Raw genomic sequence first — 12,247 nt, forward strand, 5'->3', positions numbered from 1 at the left:
TAACCTGCACATCCCTGGGCACTACGGGACAATTTAGCACGGCCAATCCCACCCTAATCTGTACATCCCTGGGCACTACGGGGACAATTTAGCACGGGCAATCCCACCCTAACCTGCACATCCCTGGGCACAACGGGACAATTTAGCACGGGCAATCCCACCCTAACCTGCACATCCCTGGGCACTACGGGACAATTTAGCACGGCCAATCCCACCCTAATCTGTACATCCCTGGGCACTACGGGGACAATTTAGCACGGCCAATCCCACCCTAACCTGCACATCGCTGGGCACTACGGGACAATTTAGCACGGCCAATCCCACCCTAACCTGCACATCCCTGGGCACTACGGGACAATTTAGCACGGCCAATCCCACCCTAACCTACACATCCCTGGGCACTACGGGGACAATTTAGCACGGCCAATCCCACCCTAACCTGCACATCCCTGGGCACTACGGGGACAATTTAGCACGGCCAATCCCACCATAACCTGCACATCCCTGGGTACTACGGGACAATTTAGCACGGTCAATCCACCCTAACCTGCACATCCCTGGGCACTACGGGGACAATTTAGCACGGCCAATCCCACCCTAACCTGCTCATCCCTGGGCACTACGGGACAATTTAGCACGGTCAATCCACCCTAACCTGCACATCCCTGGGCACTACGGGGACAATTTAGCACGGCCAATCCCACCCTAACCTGTACATCCCTGGGCACTACGGGGACAATTTAGCATGGCCAATCCCACCCTAACCTGTACATCCCTGGGCACTACAGGACAATGTAGCACGACCAATCCCACCCTAACCCGCACATCCCTGGGCACTACGGAACAATTTAGCATGGCCGATCCCACCCTAACCTGCACATCCCTGGGTACTACGGGACAATTTAGCACGGCCAATCCACCCTAACCTGTACATCCCAGGGCACTACGGGGACAATTTAGCACGGCCAATCCCACCCTAACCTGCACATCCCTGGGCACTACGGGACAATTTAGCACGACCAATCCCACCCTAACCTGCACATCCCTGGGCACTAGAAGGACAATTTAGCACGGCCAATCCCACCCTAACCTGCACATCCCTGGGCACTACGGAACAATTTAGCACAGCCAATCCCACCCTAACCTGCACATCCCTGGGCACTACGGGGACAATTTAGCACAGCCAATCCCACCCTAACCTGCACATCCCTGGGCACTACGGGACAATTTAGCACGGCCAATCCCACCCTAACCTGCACATCCCTGGGCACTACGGGACAATTTAGCACGGTCAATCCACCCTAACCTGCACACCCCTGGGCACTACGGGGACAGTTTAGCACGGCCAATCCCACCCTAACCTGCACATCCCTGGGCACTACAGGGACAATTTAGCACGGCCAATCCCACCCTAACCTGTACATGCCTGGGCACTACGGGACAATTTAGCACGGCCAATCCCACCCTAACCTGCACATCCCTGGGCACTAGGAGGACAATTTAGCACGGCCAATCCCACCCTAACCTGTACATCCCTGGGCACTATGTGGACAATTTAGCACGGCCAATCCCACCCTAACCTGCACATCCCTGGGCACTAGGAGGACAATTTAGCACGGCCAATCCCACCGTAACCTGCACATCCCTGGGCACTACGGGGACAATTTAGCACAGCCAATCCCACCCTAACCTGCACATCCCTGGGCACTACGGGACAATTTAGCACGGTCAATCCACCCTAACCTCCACACCCCTGGGCACTACGGGGACAATTTAGCACGGCCAATCCCACCCTAACCTGCACATCCCTGGGCACTACAGGGACAATTTAGCACGGCCAATCCCACCCTAACCTGTACATGCCTGGGCACTACGGGACAATTTAGCACAGCCAATCCCACCCTAACCTGTACATCCCTGGGCACTACAGGACAATGTAGCACGACCAATCCCACCCTAACCCGCACATCCCTGGGCACTACGGAACAATTTAGCACGGCCAATCCCACCCTAACCTGCACATCCCTGGGCACTACGGGACAATTTAGCACGGCCAATCCCACCCTAACCTGCACATCCCTGGGTACTACGGGACAATTTAGCACGGTCAATCCACCCTAATCGGCACAACCCTGGGCACTACGGGGACAATTTAGCACGGCCAATCCCACCCTAACCCGTACATCCCTGGGCACTACGGGGACAATTTAGCACGGCCAATCCCACCCTAACCTGTACATCCCTGGGCACTACAGGACAATGTAGCACGACCAATCCCACCCTAACCTGCACATCCCTGGGCACTACGGAACAATTTAGCATGGCCAATCCCACCCTAACCTGCACATCCCTGGGTACTACAGGACAATTTAGCACGGCCAATCCACCCTAACCTGCACATCCCTGGGCACTACGGGGACAATTTAGCACGGCCTATCCCACCCTAACCTGCACATCCCTGGGCACTACGGGACAATTTAGCACGGCCAATCCCACCCTAACCTGCACATCCCTGGGCACTACGGGACAATTTAGGACGGCCAATCCCACCCTAACCTGCACATCCCTGGGCACTACGGGGACAATTTAGCACGGCCAATCCCACCCTAACCTGTACATCCCTGGGCACTACGGGGACAATTTAGCACGGCCAATCCCACCCTAACCTGCACATCCCTGGGCATTACGGGACAATTTAGCACGGCCTATCCCACCCTAACCTGCACATCCCTGGGCACTACGGGACAATTTAGCACAGCCAATCCCACCCTAACCTGTACATCCCTGGGCACTACGGGACAATTTAGCACGGCCAATCCACCCTAACCTGCACATCCCTGGGCACTACGGGGACAATTTAGCACGGCCTATCCCACCCTAACCTGCACATCCCTGGGCACTATGGGACAATTTAGCACGGCCTATCCCACCCTAACCTGCACATCCCTGGGCACTACGGGGACAATTTAGCACGGCCAATCCCACCCTAACCTGCACATCCCTGGGCACTACGGGGACAATTTAGCACGGCCTATCCCACCCTAACCTGCACATCCCTGGGCACTACGGGACAATTTAGCACGGCCTATGCCACCCTACCCTGCACCCTGAGGAAACCCACGCAGACACGGGGCGTGGAGAATGTGCAAACCCCACACAGACAGACTGCTGCCCTGGGCACGAATCGAACCAGAGATGTTTGGGATAAGTTCCAGCGGGCAAGTAGAACACCCCTCAGCCCTCGGGGAATGTGTGAGAAGGTGGGATCGGTGGGTGGCTGGGTTTGGGAGCTGGGTGGGTGAGTGTGTGCGATGTGGTACTCCTGCACACCCTCCCCCCCTCTCTGATGCCCACCGGTAGCATCCTCAATGAGCGACCAGCCCGTCTGCGTGATTTTGTCGTCCCAGCTGACGTTACTGCTCTGCAAGACCTGGCTTGGTAGATCATTTCGTGGAAGACGAACATGTTCCCTTCCATGCCTGCCTGCAGATTGGGGTCCAAATTTTTACTTTTTGGGAAAAACATCGAACATGCATGCCACCTCAATTGCGTGTGCTCACCTCCAGTCCTGTGAGTAGTTAGGGCCAGTTCCTGTGACTACCTCGGACAGACGTCAGAGGTCGTTTCTTTACTCAGAGAGTAGTGGGGGTGTGGAACAGACGGCCTGTTACAGTAGTAGACTGGCCTTCATCAGTCAGGGCACTGAGTATCGACGTTGGGACGTTATGTCGCAGTTATCCAGGGCGTTGGTGAGGCTGCGCTCAGAGTATTGGGTTTGGGTTCGGTCACCCCCCCCCACAGGAAGGATGTTATTCAACTGGAAAGGGGGGAGGGGGGAGAGGGGGGAGAAATGTACAGGGATGTTGCCGGGACCCGAGGGTCTGAGTTACCGGGAGAGGTTGGACAAGCGAGGGCTGTTTCCTTTAGAGACTGTGAGGAGGGGGGGACCTTACAGAGGTGTGTAAGATCGCGAGTGGCGTGGGCAGGGTGAAGGCACTCAGTCTTTCTCCCCAGGGTCCGGGGGGGAATCGAGGGCTAGAGGGGCAATGGTTTAAGGGGGAAGGGAACCCGAGGGGAGGAGCAGTTTTACCCAGAGGGTGGTGCGGGTGTGGGACGAGCTGCCAGGGGAAGTAGTTGTTGTGGGGGGGACATTAACAACATTTAGAAGACATTTGGATAAATACACAGACAGGGAAGGGTATGGGGCATGTGCAGGGGGATAGGGGGTTACCGCGGACGGAATTGGAACACAGATTCTTACCGTGCAGGAGGGGAGCCACGTCCGTACAGGGACAGGTCAGGCGGGAACCACTCCCTGAATCTTCGAGGGTCACCTGAACCGAACCAAGAAACAAAGGTGAACTGGGAGGACTGGCCACTCCCCTTGCTGCCGTTAAGCCAAGCTGTTTCCGGAACCCCGTCGACACCTCTGCCTTTACAACCCCTCTTGTCACTGAACAAGAAACACTCAGGGGCCAAATGACTTTGTTACGGTGGCCGCACCGGTCACACCGCGGTCTCCTTGCTCCTGTTAAAGTGAGTGTGTGACAAGGTCGGGGGGAGGTGGGGGTGTAGACTATCTCTCAACAACCCCGCTCCCCACCGAAATCTGTTGTAAAGGGGCGGTTGGGTGACATGAACATAACACAGTCCAGGCCCTTCGACCCGCGAGGCTATGCTGAGCTTCTATCCCACTCTAAGCTCAGACTGACCTCCATATCCTTCGTTATACCATCATCCATGGGCCATGGATGTTGCTTAAATGTCCCTCATGTCTCTGAGTCTACTCCCCTCACTGCCGAGAGTGCATTCCACTCCCCACCCACTCTCTGTGTATTGAACATCTCCCCGAAACCTCCCTCCAATCACCTTCAAGTGAAGCTCCCTGGTGATGGCCATTCCTTCCCTCTCTGCCTATCCACTCTACCTGTGCCTCCTACCATCTTGTACACCTCTATCAAGACATCTCCCAATGGGGAACGCCCTAACTCCCTCAACCTTTCCCGGTCAGACCAGCCCTCCCAGTCCGGGCAGCGTCCTGGTAAACCCCCTCTAGCCCCCCACTAAAGCCTCCACATCCTTCCTGCGATGGGGCACCCAGAACTGAAGACAGTGTTCGAAGTGGGGTCTGTTAGAGCTGCTCCCTAGTCATGCCCAGTGTTGGATATTTCCGAAATCCCAGGACACTCTGGGACTGCTGGCTGGCGATGTGGTCGGTACCTGTAAGCTCTCTTTGCAAGACAGGACTCACTCTCTGCGTAACGATACAGTGTACGCCCTCAACCTCACAACAGAGGGGGAGTGGGCTCATCAGGGTGGGGTATGTGCAAGGGGGAGCTGGACGGGGGCGAGAGAGGGGTCAGGAAGGACGGACAGGGTGCGTGCTGAGAATTCTGTCTCTGCTTAGCAAGGCCCACTGGGGGACGTGGGGGAGAGAAGACGGGGTGTTGACTCCAGGACATTACTAACGATGTTCCCCCACCCTCCTGCCCCGCGCCACCTCAGATCTGGGTGAGCAGCGCCCACAATTCCAGTGGCTATTACGCCATCGATGGGGACGAGTCCCTTCAGGCTGACCACTTCAACACCAGGCTGAGTTTTGGCGACGTCCACACGCTGTGGGCCAGGACGGGCTACCTGGGATTCGTTCGCAGGACGGAACTCACTGAGGCCAGCGGGGGTAAGTGACGCACACCAGGACACACCACCCTGCGCCCACCCGCACACCACATCACCACCACGTAACGGTGTCTGCTCCCTCAGTACTGGCCATCCCACAGCACCCACTCCCTCAGCACAGACCCTCCCTCAGCACCCGCTCCCTCAGCACTGACCCTCCCTCAGCACCCACTCCCTCAGCACTGACCCTCCCTCAGCACCCACTCCCTCAGCACTGACCCTCCCACAGCACCCACTCCCTCAGCACTGAACCTCCCTTAGCACCCACTCCCTCAGTACTGGCCATCCCACAGCACCCGCTCCCTCAGCACTGACCCTCCCACAGCACCCGCTCCCTCAGCACTGACCCTACCACAGCACCCGCTCCCTCAGCACTGACCCTCCCACAGCACCCACTCCCTCAGCACAGACCTTCCCACAGCACCCGCTCCCTCAGCACTGACCATCCCTCAGCACTGACCCTCCCACAGCACCCACTCCCTCAGCACTGACCCTCCCACAGCACCCACTCCCTCAGCACAGACCTTCCCACAGCACTCACCCTCCCACAGCACCCACCCTCCCATAGCACCCGCTCCCTTGGCACTGACCCTCCCAAAGACCCCGCTCCCTCAGCACTGACCCTCCCTCAGCACTGACCATCCCACAGCACCCACTCCCTCAGCACTGACCCTCCCACAGCGCCCACTCCCTCAGCACTGACCCTCCCTCAGCACTGACCCTCCCTCAGCACTGACCCTCCCACAGCGCCCACTCCCTCAGCGCGGATGAGTTTGGGTATTCAGTGATACACTATGAGTGTCCTCTACTACAGATCGACACGATGCACTTTACGTAGTTGGAGCTCTTGACGAGACCCTGGAGTTACGAGGCCTTCGGTACCACCCAATCGACATTGAAACCTCTGTGTCCCGGTCTCACAGGGGCATCGGGGAATGGTGAGCAGGTCAACGCTGCGTCTTGTGGGAGCGATGGTGGGCCACCCACTGTCTCATGGGAAAGGAACCGCACCCACGCTCTCCAATCTCTCACTCTCTCTCTGTCCCCATCTGTCACTCACTCTCTCCGTCCCCCTCTCCATCCACCTCTCTCTGTCTCTTTCTCTCCCTCTCCGTCCCCCCTCTCTTTCTGTCCCCCTCTCTCTGTCTCTCTCTCCGTCCCCTCTCTCTCTCTCTCCCCTCCCCTCTCTCCCTGTTCCTCTCTCCCTGTCTTTCACTTGCTCCCTCTCTGTCACTACTCTCTCTGTCTCTCTGTCACTCTTTCCTCTCAGTCTGTCGCTCTCTCGCCCTTTCTGTCACTCTCCTTCTTTCGCACTCTCCCTCTCTGTGTGTCGCTCTCTCCCTTTCTCTCTGTTGCTCTCTCTCCCTCTCTCTCTCCCTCTCTGTTGCTCTCTACTTTTCTGTCTGTCGCACTCTCTCTGTTGCACGGTCTCCCTCGCTATTGCACTCTCTGTCTGTCGCTCTCTCTCTCTGTTTGTCATGCTCTCCCTCTCTATCTCTTGCTCCATACCTCTCTGTTGCTCTCTCCCTTTCTGTCTGTCGCGAGCTCTCTCCCCCTCTCTGTCTGTCGCACTTTCTGTCTATTGGTCACGTTCCCTCCCTCTATCTGTCACATGCTGTCTCTCTCTGTCTGCCACGTACGCTCTCTCTACCCGTTGCGCATTATCTTTCTATCCATCACGTGCTCTCTCTCTGTCCGTCGCTCGCTTTGTCTGTTGCTCTCTCTCTATTGGTCGTTCTTTCTCTCTCTCCCTTGCTGTTGCTCTCTCTCTCTCTCACACTGTTGCTCTCTCTTTCTCTCTCTCTGTTGCTGTCTCTCTCTCTCTCGCTGTTGCTCTCTCTCTCTCCCTCGCTGTTGCTCTCTCTCTCTCTCCCCCTCTCTCTCGCTGTTGCTCTCTCTCTCTCGCTGTTGCTTTCTCTCTCTCTCTCTCTCTCGCTGTTGCTCTCTCTCTCTCCCTCTCTCTCGCTGTTGCTCTCTCCCTCTCTCTCGCTGTTGCTCTCTCTCTCTCCCTCTCTCTCGCTGTTGCTCTCTCCCTCTCTCTCGCTGTTGCTCTCTCTCTCTCCCTCTCTCTCGCTGTTGCTCTCTCTCTCTCTCTCTCGCTGTTGTTCTCTCTCTCTCTCTCGCTGTTGCTCTCTCTCTCTCTCTCTCCCTCTCTCTCACTGTTGCTCTCTCTCTCTCTCTCTCGCTGTTGTTCTCTCTCTCTCTCCCTCGCTGTTGCTCTATCTTTCTCTCTCTCGCTGTTGCTCTCTCTCTCTCTCTCCCTCGCTGTTGCTCTCTCTCCCCCTCTCTCTCGCTGTTGCTCTCTCTCTCGCTGTTGCTTTCTCTCTCTCTCTCTCTCCCTCGCTGTTGCTCTCTCTCTCTCTCTCGCTGTTGCTCTCTCTCTCTCTCCCTCACTGTTGCTCTCTCTCGCTGTTGCTCTCTCTCTCTCTCTCGCTGTTGCTCTCTCTCTCCCTCGCTGTTGCTCTCTCTCTCTCTCTCCCTCGCTGATGCTCTCTCTCTCTCGCTGTTGCTCTCTCTCTCTCTCTCTCCCTCACTGTTGCTCTCTCTCTCTCTTTCTCTCTCTCGCTGTTGCTCTCTCTCTCTCTCTCTCTCCCTCACTGTTGCTCTCTCTCTCTCTCGCTGTTGCTCTCTCACTCTCCCTCACTGTTGCTCTCTCTCTCTCTCTCTCGCTGTGGCTCTCTCTCTCTCTCTCGCTGTTGCTCTCTTGCTCTCTCTCTCTCTCGCTGTTGCTCTCTCTCTCCCTCACTGTTGCTCTCTCTCTCTCTCTCTCTCGCTGTGGCTCTCTCTCTCTCTCTCGCTGTTGCTCTCTTGCTCTCTCTCTCTCTCGCTGTTGCTCTCTCTCTCTCTCGCTGTTGCTCTCTCTCTCTCTCTCTCTCTGTTGCTCTTTCTCTCCCTCCCTCGCTGTTGCTCTCTCCCTCCTTCGCTGTTGCCCTCTCTGTCTGTTGCTCTCTCTCTCTCTCTGTCTGTCTCTCCCTACCTCTTTGTCTGTTGCTCTCCCTTTCTGTCTGTCACGCACGCTCTCTCTCTCTCCCGCTCCGTCACTCTCTCTCCCTCGGTGTCGCTCTGTCCCTCTGTCTGTCGGTCTCACTGTCTGTCGCACTCACTCCCTCTATCTGTCGCACGCTGTCTCTCTCAGTCTGCCTCGTCCGCACTCTCTATCCGCTGCGCGCTCTCTTTCTATCCGTCGCGTGCTCTTTCTCTGTCCCTCGCACTCTCTGCCTGTTGCTCTCTCTGTTGGTCACTCTCTCCCTCTCTCCCCCTCTCTCTCTCTCTCTGTAGAGTGTTGGGGGGAGTGTTGAGGGGGATGGTGATCGTTGGGGTTGGAGCGGATCCACACAGAGTGGGAAGGTGTTGGAGCGTGTGTGACGTGACTGACTCCCTCTCTCTCTCTCCCTCCCCCCGCTCTCCGTCTCCTCCCTCTCTCCCCCCTCTCAGCGCCGTGTTCAGTTGGACCAATCTGCTGGTGGTGGTGGTTGAGTTGGACAGTTCGGAACAGGAGGCCCTGGACCTGGTGCCGGTGGTGACCGGGGCGGTGCTGGAGGAACACCAGCTCATCGTTGGCGTGGTGGTGGTGGTGGATCCTGGGGTGGTGCCTGTGAACTCGCGGGGGGAGAAACAGCGGATGCACCTCCGGGACAGCTTTCTGGCCGATCAGCTCGATCCCATCTACGTGGCCTACAACATGTGATTGGCACAGGGAGCAGGGGAGGGGGGCTTGTACAGTATCCTGGTGGTCCTGCGGGGTTTTGGGGGAGGTGGCGGGGGGGGAGAATCGGGGCGGTCTGATGTATTGGACAGTGGGGTCAAACAACCCTGAACCACCCCCCTCCCCCAAACACCTTCCCACCCGCCCCGTGTAGCATAACGCTGATCCGTACATTTCACATGGTCAGGAAATAGTCAATAAAGCTCATCATCTCTCACACTCTCTCTCTCTCTCTCTCACACACACACACACACCCCCTCTCTCTTGCACACTCTCTCCCTCTCTCTCACCCCCTCTCTCATGCACACTCTCACGCTCTCTCTCTCTCACACTCACGCACACACTGTCTCACGCGGACACTCTCCCACGCACACACTGTCATGCACGCACTGTCTCTCACGTATGCACTCTCATGCGGACACTCACTCTCACGCATGCACTGCCATGTGTACACACACACACACACGTGCACTGCCATGTGTACACTCACTCTCTCACACACACGTGCACTGTCATGTGTACACTCACTCTCACACACACGTGCACTGTCATGTGTACACTCACTCTCACACACACACGTGCACTGTCATGTGTACACTCACTCTCACACACACATGCACTGTCATGTGTACACTCACTCTCACACACACACGTGCACTGTCATGTGTACACTCACTCACACACACGTGCACTGTCATGTGTACACACTCTCACACACACACGTGCACTGTCATGTGTACACTCACTCTCACACACACGTGCACTGTCATGCGGACACTCACTCTCACACACACGTGCACTGTCATGCGGACACTTACTCTCACACGTGCACTGTCATGTGTACACTCACTCACACACACGTGCACTGTCATGCAGACACTCACTCTCTCACACACACATGCACTGTCATGTGTACACTCACTCTCACACACACGCGTGCACTGTCATGTGTACACTCACTCTCACATACACGTGCACTGTCATGTGTACACTCACTCTCACACACACGCGTGCACTGTCATGTGTACACTCACTCTCACACACACGCGTGCACTGTCATGTGTACACTCACTCTCACACACACGTGCACTGTCATGTGTACACTCACTCTCACACACACGTGCACTGTCATGCGGACGCTCACCCTCACACACACGTGCATTGTCATGCGGTCACTCTCTCACACGCGTGCTGTCTCTCTCTCGCACTCTCTCCCTCCGTCTCTCTCGTGTGCACGTATTTGTATGTAGTCCGTTCACCTTTTGATCGGGCAATCGTGGCTTAACTCTGTTGTCATTCCTCATCGGACCCTGCACAGATGTGGAGTGAAGTCAGACTGTTAGCATCAAAGGCAGCCATTTTGGGACATGGTCATGCTCCATCGCTCACCACCTGACAGTCCTCCGGCCCGCATGAGTTACGGAGCCTGACACTTATATCCTCATGGATAGATATACACACGCACACATGTGCATGCACACACACGTACACACTCAAATATGCACACAAATTTATACACGTGCTCGCACACGCTAACAGGCGCACAGAGGTGTGTGTTCAGTCGTTTCATGCGGTTTGGAGTGGGGGGGTAGGGTGGTGGTGTGGGGAATGGCGGGATTGGTCTCCAACCGGGAAGGGAAGGTTAGGGAACACCTCTGCACCTTGCCTCTTGCCCTAAAGCCTCCACCCCCACCCCACCCCCCGAACCCTGCGGGGAAACCAAAGACTTTCTTCCTTCGGGACTTCAGCGCTCGTGCACGTTGCAACCAGGCGGCGGTGTGCCCTGAGAGCTCCCGAATTCTTCGCCACCCACCGGTCCCCGTGCGACCAGGCGTTATCTGACTGCTCTGGCGGACTCAGGCAGGACTGAGCGCTACTGTGTCCACGTGTGACTCAGTCTCTGATCACCAGCTAGTCCCACCCACACGTCTGTGTGCGCAGCCTGTGGGCATGGTTCACGTGTGTTTTGTGTGTGTGTGATCCGTGTCTATGTGCGTGGACTGTGTGCGTTTTCTGTATCTGTGTGCATGGACCGCGTGTATGTTCTGCATCCGTGTACGTGTTCTGCGTCTGTGTGTGCGGACCGTGTGTGTTTTCTTTGTCCATGTGCGTGTTCTGTGTCTGTGTGCGTGTTTTGTGTGTTGGACGTTATGTTTTAACTTTGTGCATGCCATCTGTGTGTTCTGTGCCCATGTGCATATTCTCTGTGTAGTCCGTGTGCCTATTCTGTGCCTGTGTGCTTTTTCTGCGTGTGTAGCCCGTGTGCCTGTTCTGTGTCTGTGTGTGGGGTCCATGTGCCTGTTCTGTGTCTGTGTGCATATTCTGCGTGTGTAGTCCGTGTGCCTGTTCTGTGGTCTGTGTGTGGGGCCCATGTGCCTGTTGTGTGTGTGCATATTCTGCATGGCCTGTTCTGTGTCTGGGGTCCATGTGCCTGTTCTGTGCCTGTGTGCATATTCTGTATGTGTAGTCCATGTGCCTGTTCCGTGTCTGTATGTGTGGTCTGTGGGTGGAGTCCGTGTGCCTGTTGTGTGTGTGCATATTCTGCATGGCCTGTTCCGTGTCTGTGTGTGGAGTCCGTGTGCCTGTTGTGTGTGTGCATATTCTGCATGGCCTGTTCCGTGTCTGTGTGTGGGGTCCATGTGCCTATGTGCATATTCTGTATGTGTAGTCCATGTGCCTGTTCCGTGTCTGTGTCCTGGTCCGTGTGTGGGGCCCATGTGCCTGTTGTGTGTGTGCATATTCTGCATGGCCTGTTCCGTGTCTGTGTGTGGGGTCCATGTGCCTATGTGCATATTCTGTATGTGTAGTCCATGTGCCTGTTCCGTGTCTGTGTCCTGGTCCGTGTGTGGGGCCCATGTGCCT

General features: G+C 56.3%; 1 protein-coding gene across 1 annotated transcript in view; it reads left to right on the forward strand.

Annotated features, from left to right (window-relative positions):
• The window catches only part of LOC132808930 (disco-interacting protein 2 homolog B-like), a gene marked incomplete at its 5' end in the record, with an annotated part of 21,919 nt that extends 12,495 nt beyond the window's left edge, over positions 1-9,424 (forward strand). Inside the window, 3 exons of the mRNA XM_060822345.1 lie at positions 5,506-5,680; positions 6,494-6,617; positions 9,115-9,424. Coding sequence (XP_060678328.1) covers positions 5,506-5,680; positions 6,494-6,617; positions 9,115-9,367 — 552 coding nt within the window. The remainder of the gene's footprint in view (positions 1-5,505; positions 5,681-6,493; positions 6,618-9,114) is intronic.
• Positions 9,425-12,247: the final 2,823 nt, after the last annotated feature.

Source organism: Hemiscyllium ocellatum, assembly GCF_020745735.1.
Source record: "Hemiscyllium ocellatum isolate sHemOce1 chromosome X unlocalized genomic scaffold, sHemOce1.pat.X.cur. SUPER_X_unloc_10, whole genome shotgun sequence".
Lineage (NCBI taxonomy): Eukaryota > Metazoa > Chordata > Chondrichthyes > Orectolobiformes > Hemiscylliidae > Hemiscyllium > Hemiscyllium ocellatum.